At 40.6% G+C, this 13973-nt stretch overlaps 1 protein-coding gene across 1 annotated transcript in view; it reads right to left on the bottom strand.

Annotated features, from left to right (window-relative positions):
• The window catches only part of FAM171B (family with sequence similarity 171 member B), a gene marked incomplete at both ends in the record, with an annotated part of 64144 nt that extends 51715 nt beyond the window's left edge, over positions 1–12429 (bottom strand). Inside the window, one exon of the mRNA XM_079709785.1 lies at positions 12192–12429. Within this exon, the coding sequence (XP_079565911.1) occupies positions 12192–12429 (238 nt within the window). The remainder of the gene's footprint in view (positions 1–12191) is intronic.
• Positions 12430–13973: the final 1544 nt, after the last annotated feature.

Raw genomic sequence — 13973 nt, forward strand, 5'->3', positions numbered from 1 at the left:
TGAAATCATTTACTGTAGGAATCTTTATGTTATCTGTAGCCCCATATATAAACCAACATATAATGTGTTAAATCCAAATAAATACCAGTTCCTCTTTCAGTATATTTTTTTTCAAATCATGGAATTGCTCTTGATATAAAACCTGCATACTTTGGCCACTTCATTCTGCATGTCTTACAGTCGTTTCCCTATATAATATTCTTTTCATATATATACTCTCTAGAGAAGCCTGCTCAAGCTTGGGGATGAAAGAAGATAATCAACTGCACAAATATCTATCTATATGCAGTCATTCATTTATTCACTCAACAACTATTTATACAGGAGTACAGTCCCAACCAAAACAGTTATCGCACCTGGCTTCATCTTGCTCCCAATCTAGAGGTGAAGACAAATATGGAATTATGGAATAGATGCCTAGCTACAGATCAACTACAGACCATGAGTAATCAGGAGGTGCTTACAAGAGCACATTAACAGAGGAACCTAGCTCAGACTGGAAAGCTAAAGAAAATCTGTTTAAACAAAGTGGCACTTAAGCTAATACCTGAAGTTTAAATGAATTTAGCCAGGCCAGAGAGAGAGAGTGAGTGTGCATGTGTGTGTGTGTGTGTGTGTATGTGTGTGTGTGTGTGTGTGTGTTGGATCAGGGAAGTACTGCAAGCAGAGATACAGAGGAACAACCTATACAAAGGCCCTGAGGTACAAAACCTGTCACACTCAAGGCACAGAGAACTGGAGCTGAGACTGGGGTGGGAAAGCATGCAGGCCCTTATAGGTCACTGGTTCTCAATGTCATGGGAAGCCTGATAAAATTTGTTCTTAAAAATAAACACTATGTGTAGGGTGTTGGGGGAGGATTCCCATACCTGGAGTGTGGATTTTTAGAGCACCAAGAATGGAACGAGGAGGTTAATATGCTAACCTGAACTAGAGTGTTAAGAGTGACCTGGGCTAGAGCAGAGGCAGTGAAGATGAAGAGAAGTTAACAGATGAGGAATATTTAGGAGACAGACTTGGTGGGTTTGGTGATGGACTAGGAGAGGAGGTAGAGGAAGCGGCAAGGACAGCACCCTCCACTCTCCTCATTGGCCAGAGGGGCACTTTAATAACAGTGGGGTTTTTAGTAACAATAAGGAAGGGTGAATGGTGAAGGTGGTAGAAAGCTGAAAACTGCCAGCTGTAAGTTCTGGAAGGTAATGTACAGCATGGTGACCCTAGTTTAAAAAAAATAAGAAGGGGATTTTTTTTTTATCCTGGATAGTCTGGTGAGAAATGATGAGTCCAGACTTAGACATGCTTAAACTGAAATACCTGTGATCTATCCACATAAAGATGTCAAAATAATCGGTGGATATATTCAGGAGTGCACTCTGGGAAGTCTTAGCATATAGGTGGTATTTAAAGCAACTGGAGTGGATGAGATCACCTTGTGAGAGAGGAGAATGAGAAGAGAGAATGTAAAATTAAATGGAAAAATTTTTTTTCTACTTTTAGAATATAAAGATATTTTAATTACCTACCTATTACAGTATCAAATATTTTATGCCTATAATACTTAAGTATAATTTTACAATATAATGTAATTATTGCATGCAAATTATTTAAGAGTTACAGACTTTAGACTGTATTACTGACAAAGGATATTGATAGGGAAGAAAGGGGAGTAAATTGGGTCACCATATTTTCATCTTCCTTTGTCAGATCTATCTCTAAGCTGCTGGATCCATGAAGGGCCCCATATACAGTCCCTGCATACAGTTCCAGTCTGTGAGCCAGTCCTTACATACAGGAGACACAAAGGCCACAGTAAGACGGATTTGTCAGGGGGAGCTTGTGTCTTTTTTTACCTCCCTGTCTGTGCCCCCATACCATTCTCTGAAGCTCTAGCTTTCCAAGTCTCAACACATGCTATTATTTATCTTTGGAACATCAGAATGTGTTGAAATACAAATTTTTCCATTTGGACTTTCAAATGAAGGAAACATTTTGCAATATAAAGCCATTCCTCAAAACAAGGAATCGCTCTGCTATTCACTCTTCCTAGCATCTAGCTTTTCCAATGTAGTCAGTTATTAGTGAAACCAGGAGAGGTGTGAATCAAAAAAAGTAAATAAGGAAAACATGAGTTTCAATGAGTTTAGAGATGATATTAATTCTGAAAGCCGAGAAGAGCGCTGGTGTTGAAAAGAGCAAGTTCGATCACAGACGTGAATCACAGTGGCCTGAAATTACTATTTTGACCCCAAAACTGTTAAAAAACCAAAGATTAATACTTGTTTCAGCAGGTGGGAAATGGCTTAAGTTTTTATAAATGCCTTCTCTGAAGGCTAATAACAACAAGGGCAAGCCCTCATCTGCTAAAATGCATTGAAGTTTATAATCAGGCCTGAGGGACTGGATGACTCACAAAGTAATCAGAGCCCTTATTAAGATTATTAACTTAATCTTAGTGACCCTATCCTTCAGGGCAAGAGCCAGGAGCCAAGATGCAGAGAGTTTCTGGGTTGACTGCCAAAAAATTCTGAACAGAGGGTTTTTTCAGGTATAAGATATCCCACTAGGTTATTATATAATGAAACCTGGATATAAAACAATTCAGAGTCATGTGGTTTATCAAAAGATAAGTATTGCATTTTGGTAGACATTCTACAAACAGAATGGAAAAGCCAAAGGCTGAAGGAAAAGCCAAAGGTTGAAAGAATCGACCAAAGTACGTGCATCCCACACAGTCAGTTTCTTCAAGGGTTAGGCCTTCTGGCAGGACTGGTTATGCTGCTGTCACGCTTACTAATTTTACCCATCACATGTACACAACAACAGAAACCTCACATGTTAGGAAAACACAAAAATGTTATTTGAGTCTGAACGTTACCTTTGTTCTTTTCTTATTGAGTCCACTTACAAAGGCCTAATCAACCATGGCAGGTTTTCTTAACCTTTCGGGGGGTCAAGGATTCCTTTGAAAATCTTACAGATGATCTCAACACTAGATAACTGAGACTGTATAATTAATTTCAGGGTGCTCATAAACCCTCTACACCCTTCCACTGGTTCCCTAGAACCTCTGCCATATAGGGTATAAGGGACAGTGAGTCCCTTACACAAACAGGGGAGAAGAAGATTCACCATTTGTGAGTACTTTCTCTCCCTATGAACTTACTTGACCTCCCCTCAAACTTGTCACAGTGAATTATATTACCTCTCTCTTCTTTTCTTATGAGCCTCCGAAGTCTTCACCTTCTACATCTTGACACCCTATATTCACCAAGCTTTACGGATTCACAAGACTTCTTTCCTATTTGAAATACTATGGCACAGAAGCAATTTAAAAAGACACATTCTTTTGACTATTCTGATTCACAAAATTGAATCCATGGGTAGGGAAAAACTATTAAAAAGCTCACTTATCTTAGTTATATTTGCTATGAAGAAAATCATCAAATTATCCTTAAGTAACAGTTTTATCAGAATTTGTAACTGCCAGGTGGTGCCACAACTTATTTTAAGATGTGAATGTGGCACCTGGAGTTTATCATACTAAGTGAAGTAAGTCAGAAAGACAAATATCGTATATCACTTATATGTGGAATCTAAAAAAATGATACAATGAACTTATTTACAGAACAGAAATAGACTCACAGACATAGAAAACAAACATGGTTACGAAAGGGGAAAGGCGGGGGGAGGGATAAATTAGAAATTTGGGAATAACATACATAGAAATTTAGGAGTAGCACATAAACAACAAGGACCTACTGCATAGCACTGGAACTATATTCAATATCTTGTTAAGAAACTATAATGGAAAAAAATCTGAAAAACAAAATATATATATATTCAATATATATGTATGTATAAATGAATCACTTTGCTGTACATGAGAAACACAACATCGTAAAGCAACTATAGTTCAATAAAAATTTTTAAATAAAAATAAAACAAATAGTACTCCAGATATAGAGAACAAACTAGTGTTTACAGGGGTGGGGGGAAGACAGGGGTAGGGGATTAAGAGGTAAAAACTACTATATATGAGATAAATAAGCTCAAGGATATATTGTACAGCACAGAGAAGATAGCCAATACTTAATAATTATTATAAATGGAGTATAATAACCTTTAAGAATTGTGAATCATTATGTTGTACACCTGAAATTAATATAACATTGTAAAGCAATGATACTTCAATAAAAAATAAAATAACTGTCTTAAAAAATTTACAAATTACCAGATTAAAAAAAAAATGATGTGGATGTGTTCCAACTTATGTTATATACTTTTAAAACACTGCCAGAGCAAAGCACTTAGGAGAAGGTCATTTCTACCTTATCCCAATTCCAAGAGCTTATGATTCCAAGTCTTATTTTAATCTATGAAGTGAAAACTTTTGGTTTTTTTAAATTACTGCATATTTTAATTGATATTAGACATCATTTCATTATAAATAGCATTAGGAGATCAGATTAGTTGTTTCATACATTAGTACAGAGATACTTTTCTTGCATATGATTATGAATGAGACAAATTCTGATTACTTTAAAGAAACACTGGAATTTGGGGAATTATTAAATCATAGCTTTTCTGCTAAAAGTCCAGAATCTAACAGCACAAAAATATTGTAAAATATGTTTTGGAAAGTACTTATTTTATGAGGAGAAGTTATTTGTTTTTAAATGCAAATATTTGGAATACACCAATTAATTTAAAAGTGACCAGACAGATTTTTTTTTTTTTAACTTCAGGTACACAAACTGAATCATAATCTGTGTTTCATGACACACTTATTGATCCATGCATGGTTCATTTTACTTAGTAAAATAGTTAAATAAATCCTACTATACCCATAATCCTTGGTGACATTTTTCCCCTTACGCAAAAAGTGTGGCCTCCCTCTACTTCATTTTTACAGTAAATGGATATTCTTTTGGTAATCCTGTCTCAGTCACCCAGACATTTATAAACAAATCCTACTCATACAAATATGAAAACATTAGCAGCATGTTTAAAGTTTTGAAGAAACATAATCCATTTAACTATATAGAGCCATATTTTGACAGCTCAATTTCTATCATTTTCAAAAACACTGGCAGTCGGGGGCAGGGGTGGGAAACAGGCAAGGGTGGAATGGGTCAAAATCCAGGACATTTGCAGCTTCTATTCAACTCCTGGTTATAGCTAACCCATTAGAAAAAACAAATAATCCATCTACCCATCCTGTTTCTGTTTGTGTCACATTCCTATTACAAAAAAGTGGCGGAACAGGTAGGTGTGAATAAAACCATGGACACTGGTCTTATTTTATTTTAGAAAGAACAATGAATATGGAATTCTACAACAGCCCTGGAGCACTTACCCCTGAGGTAAGCCAAAGGTCTTACAGCATGAGCCCCAGGTGAGGCTGGACATTTCTACGAGCTTCCAACTGATCAAGTGGTCACTGAAAGCCCAACTAGTATTTAGGTCCACAGATATGAACTGCTAATGGCTTAGCTCTATATGTGTTCCAAATTTTAGCAGAGCTAACAAGTGAACTAAAACTATATAGTTTCTAAGTGCTGTTTCTCTAGTGAATAGGAACAAAACTAAGTACAATAACTGATAATACTGGCAAATGTTTAATTTTAAATTAGACCCTCATGTCATGATATAGAAACCTACTTGAGAAAAAAAAAACATTAAATAACAATTGAAATCTCTGTCACATATAAATAAAATTAATTTTAAATCTTGGTTTTTGTGCAAGACACAGAAACTTAACATGGAGAAATTAACAGGCATTACCAACTCAAGGCTTCAGAGAAGCCCAAGACACTGCTGAGACATTTTACAGTCTAGGCTCACTAGGTCACAGATTTGACATGTTATTAACGTGGAAAGCAATTGCCATTTCCTTGACACCCTCTACCCGACATGAAAGGGCACCCAGAAATCATTCCTCATTTCAGGCCCAAGTGAAGTGGCCTAATTATACTCCAAGACATTATCAACAAGTAGTCAAGAATACTGCCTAGTCCTCATAACATAGACAGTCATAAAAAAAAAAAATTTAAGAGGCACAGAATCTGATATGTCTTGGACATATGGGTTGTGCTTACACAAAAGGGTAATTAAAGAGACCTCTCCAAACAGAATCTTCAAAGCAAACAGAAGCTGTTTTCTTACGCCTATGATGTATTTCACTACAATGCATAGCTTTCATAGTTTTAGAATTTTCCAGGTAACTATTCCAAAGCATACTTTTTATCAATAGCAGATGGAAAATATTATGTCCATTTCCTAGCTAAGGCAACTTGGAGGAAAGGAAATTAAGACACATCACACTAAGCTAAGTCAATGAATGACAACAATACTGCAGCTAGTACCTAGTCAGACAGAACCGTTGAAAGAAAATTAAGTTCAATATTTATATACTTAGGGGGAAGAGTTTTGTTTCAGAAAAATATTTGGTTGTTTCTGTTCAGGCACATTAAGAACACTGAAAAAACACCACTAAAACAAACTGGACTGAAATTCAACACAACGGCATTTGTTTTTCAACCTGTAATCAACACCAAGAAATAGCTCCCTTTGGTTATTAAAATCCTGGAAAGAAATCATAATTACCCCATCTGGGAATATGGCCTTCAAAGCATGAGTACTTTAGATAAAACAGCCAATGTCTAGTCCCACTTCTATTGATTTTCAAATTCCTTGAACGGAAAAAAAGTAAACAAATGCTTTCATGGATAGGAGGTTTTCAATCAGGTTAGCTTAAATAAAAGTTTAAATCAAGTTATTTGAATTTAATAAAAAGTATACAGTAATATTCTATACTGAATTTCAGTATTTTTAAATTTTGTTAAGTAGGTCCCAGCTACATAGAATATGAAAAAAATCTTTAACTTTAAAAGTACAAGAGGGCTTCCCTGGTGGCGCAGTGGTTGAGAGTCCGCCTGCCGATGTAGGGGACACGGGTTCGTGCCCCCGTCCAGGAAGATCCCACATGCCGCGGAGCGGCTGGGCCCGTGAGCCATGGCCGTTGAGCCTGCGCGTCCAGAGCCTGTGCTCCGCAACGGGAGAGGCCACAACAGTGAGAGGCCCGCGTACCGCAAAAAAAAAATAAAATAAAATAAAAAAGTACAAGAATGTAGCAGCTTCATTTACAATAGCTAAAACTGGAAATAACCCAAATATCCATCAGAAGTGATAAACCAAACTGCAGTAATTGATACAATGGAATACTGCTCAGCTGCTCAGCAGTAAAAAGGAACAAACTACTGAACATCCATGCAACAACATGGATGAAACCTATGGAAATTAGACTGAGCTGAAGAAGCTAGACACAAAAAAGTACATGCTATATGGTTCTATTTTATGAAGGTCTAGAAAACACAAAATTAATCAGTGATGAAAACAATCAGAACAGTTGTCAATGGGTCGGGGCAAAGATTGCCTGGGGGCATGAGGGAACTTTCTAAGGTGATATAAATGTTCTATATCTTGATATGGGTAATGGTTACACAGGTATATCCATTTGTCAAGAGAATACAGTTTATATTAATACCAGAATCTGAAGTATGGACATCCATTAAGTAGCTTTTACAGCTTTTCTTTCATTTTATGAGTTTTGATATTTTTAAACCAATACTTACAAAATGTATATAATCATAAAAAGTCATTGAAAATGACTTTTGAATATTTTTCTAAGGCAAACCTAGAGTGATAATAAAATTTTAACATTAAAAATATATATATATTTTTTAATATTTAAAAAATATATATATAATGTGGCAACACTGTAAATCAAACACCACTTTCCCCACCCAATAAACTATAGTTTATTGTTAAAAAAAAAAAAAAAGAGTACAGTTTAGGTATGTACATTTTAGTACATTTTAATGTATGTACCTTTTACCTCCCTGCTCCCCCCAAAAATCCCACATAATGGAAATGGATGGAGGTGTGAGTGAAACAGTCACAGCAGAATTTGATCATTGTTAAAACTGGGTAATGGGTATGGACTTTTTTTTAATACTATCCTGTTTACTTTCTATATATTTGACATTTTCCAAGGTAAAAGGTTTAAAAATATAGATCAGTGAAACGTACAATCAAAAATGTTTATACTGTGAAAATATATCCCTCAAGAGGCTTTCTCTGTATGCAGAAGACTTTTATAAAAATCCACGGAGATCCCCAGTGTCTGTGCTTCGCATGGAGAATCTGAAATGGAGCTCGTTATCTTCTCCAGCTCCCATTGCCCCCATCCCCAGCATGACTCCCATCTAATGGGCCATCAGACTGAATATGATATGGTTGTCTCAGCTACCACCAACCCCCAAATTAATTCTTCCCTCGTCCCTCGAATATTTATTTCTAACAAATACTGGTGCAGATGGAGACATCAGAGCTGCTGCAGACACCGGAGAAAACAGATCTCAGCCTTAGTCTTTATTCTCGGTACTCTCTAAGGATGGTGTTTTAGAAGTTAATGTGAAAATGAAAATTTACTTTTTTTATATCCTGGATTTTTAAAATCTCATATTCAACTTCTTTGAACCTTACTTTCTCATTTCTCAGCAATATGAAGAGACATAAATTTTCAAAATAATAAAATCCAGAGTCAGCAGAGTCCGCAGTCAGTTTCTCTACTATGGACTTAGGAGGCTCAATCATGTAACAGTCACTAAACAAGTCTTATTAGTTTTCTAAATATTGCCTGAGAAAAGTCCTATAGCTTTTCACAAAACATGTCCAAAGAATCAGAAGCACCATACAGAGGCAAAGAATGAATTAAAGCTCCTTCAGAGCTATTTAAAGGTATGTTAATACCCTCCTAGAGCTATTTAAAGGTATGTTAATACCCATAAGAGGATTATAAGTGCACCTGGGTAAAGAATCTTCTTGACAGAACCTAAAAAGTGGACTTAAGTATTGTATCTAGCAGTTCTCTGTAGTGAACATAAACACTGAAATTAGCTAAAATTAAAAGTCCAAAATATATATACTTTATAACCTCCACTTACAAATATTTCTACCGAAGATTTCTTTATGCTTATATGGCTCTGCTAAATTCCAATGAAGAATTTCACAAGATGTGAAATAACAAATACTCATAAAGTAAAGGAGATCCTTGGTGCCAGCATTTTTGTTCATTCATTCATTCAAAAAAATGTGTGCCTATGAATAGCAAGTGCTCTTCTAGGTGCTAGAAATATATGTAATAATTCAATGTAATAATGACCAAAGCAAAGTTCATGCCCTCAGAGAGTTTACATTCTAGTAAGGGGAGACAGGCTTACAAGAAGGGCTGAGGCTAGTAAGTGCCATGGAGGAGAATCAGTAGGAAAGGGCATGCAGATGGCTATTTAACAGAGCTGTCAGGAAAGGCTTCTGTTAGCGTGATTGGAGCAAACCTGAAGAACCGAAGGTCCAGAATTCCAGGCAGAGAAAATGACAAGTGCAAAGGCCCCATACCAGAGCCCACTTGCAAACTGAAGAAACAAAGAGCCAGTGTGGCCCCAGCGCTGAGTTACTCTCAGAGCTGAGGGAGATGGGAGTGAGAGGGCCGCAGAGGATCTCAGCCTTTGTGGGCCATTTTCAGGGTCTGGGCATCTAGTGTGAGGGAGATGGGAAGCCATTGGAGGGCTGTGAGCAGAAATGATCCTATTTAATGTTTTTAAAAAGATCACTAGGGCTTCCCTGGTGGCGCAGTGGTTGAGAGTCCGCCTGCCGATGCAGGGGACGCAGGTTCGTGCCCCGGTCCGGGAAGATCCCACATGCTGCGGAGCGGCTGGGCCCGTGAGCCATGGCCGCTGAGCCTGCGCGTCCGGAGCCTGTGCTCCACAACGGGAGAGGCCACAGCAGTGAGAGGCCCACGTACCGCAAAAAAAAAAAAAAAAAGTGAGAGGCCCACGTACCGCAAAAAAACAACACCACCAAAAAAAAAAAAACAAAAAAAACCCTCACGGGCTTCCCTCGTGACGCAGTGGTTGAGAGTCTGCCTGCCGATGCAGGGGACACGGGTTCGTGCCCTGGTCCGGGAAGATCCCATATCCCACATCCCGTGGAGCGCTGGGCCCGTGAGCCATGGCCGCTGAGCCTGCGCGTCCGGAGCCTGTGCTCCGCAATGGGAGAGACCACAACAGTGAGAGGCCCGCGTACCACAAAAAAATAAAAAAATAAAAAATCACTAACTGTGTGAGGAGAATAGACAGTAGAGGAACAAAGGTTGAAGCAGGTAGACCAGTTCAACCTAGAGATCACAATGTGCTCAGAGGAACATTTTAAGTTCATTTGTTTATAGGTTATGTTTCATTATACAACCCAAATACTCCTGTAACTACAACAGCGGTCAATTGAATTGCTCCCTTGTTTGCCACTGGCTTGGAGGGTTAGAGTTTTTGAGGGAAATGCAAGAGTCATCTTATGTTACTTTTCAGGCTCTAGTTTGATCTGTTGGCTAGTGGTTCCTTTATCTTCATTAATCTAATAGGTAAGTAAGACAAAAACTGCTAGCTTCCCCAAAAATAACCCTTTTCAAAAATATTACATCACACATATCAGAAAACAAATATTTTCACCCGTACGCTGGATACAGAAGTTTCTCATATTATTTCCGTTATTCGTAACCTTCATCACAACCTATCTATATGGTAGTAGTCAAAACCCATTTCACTAATATTCCTGAAAGACGGTAAATCGAAATAAAAATATACTGCAAATCATAAAATCCATCACCACTCTGACTTCCGTTTCATCATTTATGAAACCCCTCTCATAACGAAGACAGGCTCTCCATCACTCTCCTATCTCTCATCTCCTTCAGTTTACCCAACAGTATATCTAATCGCTGCCTCGCCCGTACCCTGTGGTTAGCACTTTCAGTTATAAAAAGCCAGGTAGGAAAACCACCACACACAGCACCTCTTTCAGGACTTTCAGCCACGCTCACGTGTTATTAAATGGTTTGAGAGGGTGTCAGAAGCACATGCTTTCCTGCACACTTTGGTGATTTCATCCTGTGCTCAGAGCACTCTGATAAATTAAATCATTCTGGCTGTGTCAGGAATCGCAGCTGGTGTACCTGAGTATGTATGGCTCTTTGATGAGGAGCAAGCAGTACAAAATAAGATTCCGAATCCTACTCTTTAAAATCTCATTTTCGGCATCTCGTATAACGTTTCTAGGCAGGATTCTAAAGCGAAAACAAATGTTATAATTCGCTTTGGTTTTGCAGAAACCTAAGCCCACTTGCCAAAAAAAAAAAAAAAACTGATGGCTTTTTTTTCTTTCCAAAGAGCAGGCAGCTTCTACAGTAGGGAAGGGGACTGGGGTTGGTGGGTAGGGAGAAGCTATTAAAATGGATAATCCAGCTTTTTGCTTACCGGTGTAGCTTTAATGGAGGGGAACCAGGCAGGAACCGAGGGACTGTTACAGCCACGTATACCGAAAGGGCTTTCCTCACCCTCAGCTGAATAGTGTGGAGAATCTGCCTCATTACCTTCTACTAACAAGTAAAGAGATTCCCCTTTCTGGGGGCAGGCTTTGCTGTGCTAACATCCGCTACAGCCTTCACCTCATCCAGCCCCCTCTCCTTTTCCCTTTCCTTCAGCCACAAACTCCTATTTCGTTTTTTGGTTTGTTTCATCTTATTATACTGAAGACATTCTTGCAAACCGCCTTCAACCATTCCCGGGATAAGAAGAGACAGAAATAAATAATCAAATAAATCAAGATTTCTTTTCTCCAGAGCTAAATTTAAATATATAGACGGAGCGAGATGGTGAAAGGGGGTGTGTGGGTGTCTACTGCAAGATGTTTCAGTCTCTAGGAGAGAAAAGGATAAAGAACAGAAGGCTAAAAGGATTTGAGAAGAGTGTGTGCGTGTGTGTGCGTGCAATCATTCCCAGGGTGGAGGGGAAAATTCAGGAAGGGAGGGAGAAGAAAAAGATCAATCCAGGCAGTCACTCCCATCCCTCCCGACCCCTCCCCACCTCACTGCAGTGCTCTGCGCTTCCCAGAAAGCTCACCACCGAAAGGGCAGATTCCCAAAACCAAAGCAGAGCCCGAATCCTGGTCACGCAGGCAGGCATTTGGGGGGTAGGGGGGGGTAGAGACAGGCGATGGGAAACCATCTGGCTAGGGAAGCGGCGAGGAGGCCAGGAAGACCAGAGCAGGAAAGGCAGGGCCGGGCTGCCGGGACCTACCGGGAGCAGTGACGGTAGAGGATGCCCCGGGCACCTCTGGCCTCTCCTCCTCAGCTTCTTCCCGCTGCCGTTGCTGCTGCCGTTGCTGCTGCTGCTCCTGCTGCTGCTGCTGGATGAGGCTGAGGTCGGAGCGGCTGAGCTCAGCTCTGGCGGCCGCAGGGACCAGCCTCGCCTTCAGCAGCACCGCGGCCAGGCCGAGGAGCAGGGTGCAAGGGACGCGCCGGCTGAGCCTCGCCATGGCCGAGAGCCAGAGGGCCGCGGCGGCATATTGCGGCGGAGGTCCGGGCGGCGGCGGCGGCGGGCGCCAGGGCTGCGGGCTCTGGCAGCGCCCGCCCGCTCGGTCCCCCTCGCTCGGTCTGCCTCGCACACCCTCACCAGGAGGAGGAGGCTGGGGCGGCGGAGGAGACGCCGGGGGAGGAGGAGGGGGAAGTTAGCATCCTCGCGCACGTGACGCGCGGGGCGGGGTGGGGCGAGCTCCGCGCCCGGCGCCGCGTCTACGCTACCACCCCGGGCTCAGCTGCTCCGGACGCGCGCGCTCGGCGGGGTGCTGGGGCGCAGTGCTGGTGGTGGCTTCCTAGGGTAAACGGAAAAGGAGAGCCTTTCTGGGGGCTGGTAGACCTTCAGATCCTCTAGCCCCTACCTAGACACCGGGAAATTTTGCAGAAAGTGGAATAAAATTCCCTCCACCTGTCCGCAAAGTAGAAGAGAAGGTGGTGTATTGATTACGCTCCCACAGCACTTAACGCAGCATCGGCGGATCAAAAAGCCAGGATCTCTTAACCATGTGGGCTTTGGGGCATCACGGCCATCACTGGTTAGCTAGAAATTAAACTGCGGCTCTCCAGATTTTGATTAAATTCCTCTTTCTGCCCAAATTGGAATTTCTTTCTATATCGTAAGATATTCTTAATTACGTTTTGTCTAATTATAGTCTATACTTTTCATTTGCTCAAAAAATATTTTTCTAAATGCTTACCACCTGCCAGTATTTAGTCAGGTGCTTGGAATAAGCAACATACAATCCCTGCGTTCTAGGAGCTCATTACCTGTTAGGACAGAGGAACATATAAACAAATTATAATCCAGGGTGGTGCCTGCCACTGGAGAAACATTACAGCATGCAGAGATTGCACTGAATTGGAAGAAGTTAACCATGTGGTATATGGAAGGGGGCTATGAAACACTAGGAAAGGTGGGGTTTAAAGAAGACTAAGAGTTCCACACATAGGTGGGTGTAACCAGGTCATCTAAAAAGTGTAGCTGTGTGTGTATGTGTGTGTGTATGCCCGTGCACACGCGCCTAGAGGTGTGTAACAGCACAGTGTGCTTGGAAAATTGTTAGCAATGATTGTGACAGAGTGACAGTGTTTTAGATTGAAAAGGAGAGTGGAGATCAGGTCATTAAAAAAATAATAGCAGGGACTTTCCTGGTGCTGCAGTGGTTAAGAATCTCCCTGCCAATGCAGGGGACACGGGTTCGGGCCCTGGTCCGGGAAGATCCCATATGCCGCAGAGCAAATAAGCCCGTGTGCCACAACTACTGAGCCAGCAGGCCACAACTACTAAAGCCTGCGCACCTGGAGCCGGTGCTCCGCAACAAGAGAAGCCCCCACTCTCTGCAACTAGAGAAAGCCCGTGCACAGCAACGAAGACCCAACGCAGCCAAAAATAAATAAATTTTAAAAAAATAAATAATGGCAGACACTTCTATAGTACTTACTGTGTCCAGGCACTGTTCAAGCACTTTATATACATTAACTCCTGTAATAACCTTGGATGCTA

This window comes from Hyperoodon ampullatus (genome assembly GCF_949752795.1).
Source record: "Hyperoodon ampullatus genome assembly, chromosome: 8".
Taxonomy (NCBI): domain Eukaryota; kingdom Metazoa; phylum Chordata; class Mammalia; order Artiodactyla; family Ziphiidae; genus Hyperoodon; species Hyperoodon ampullatus.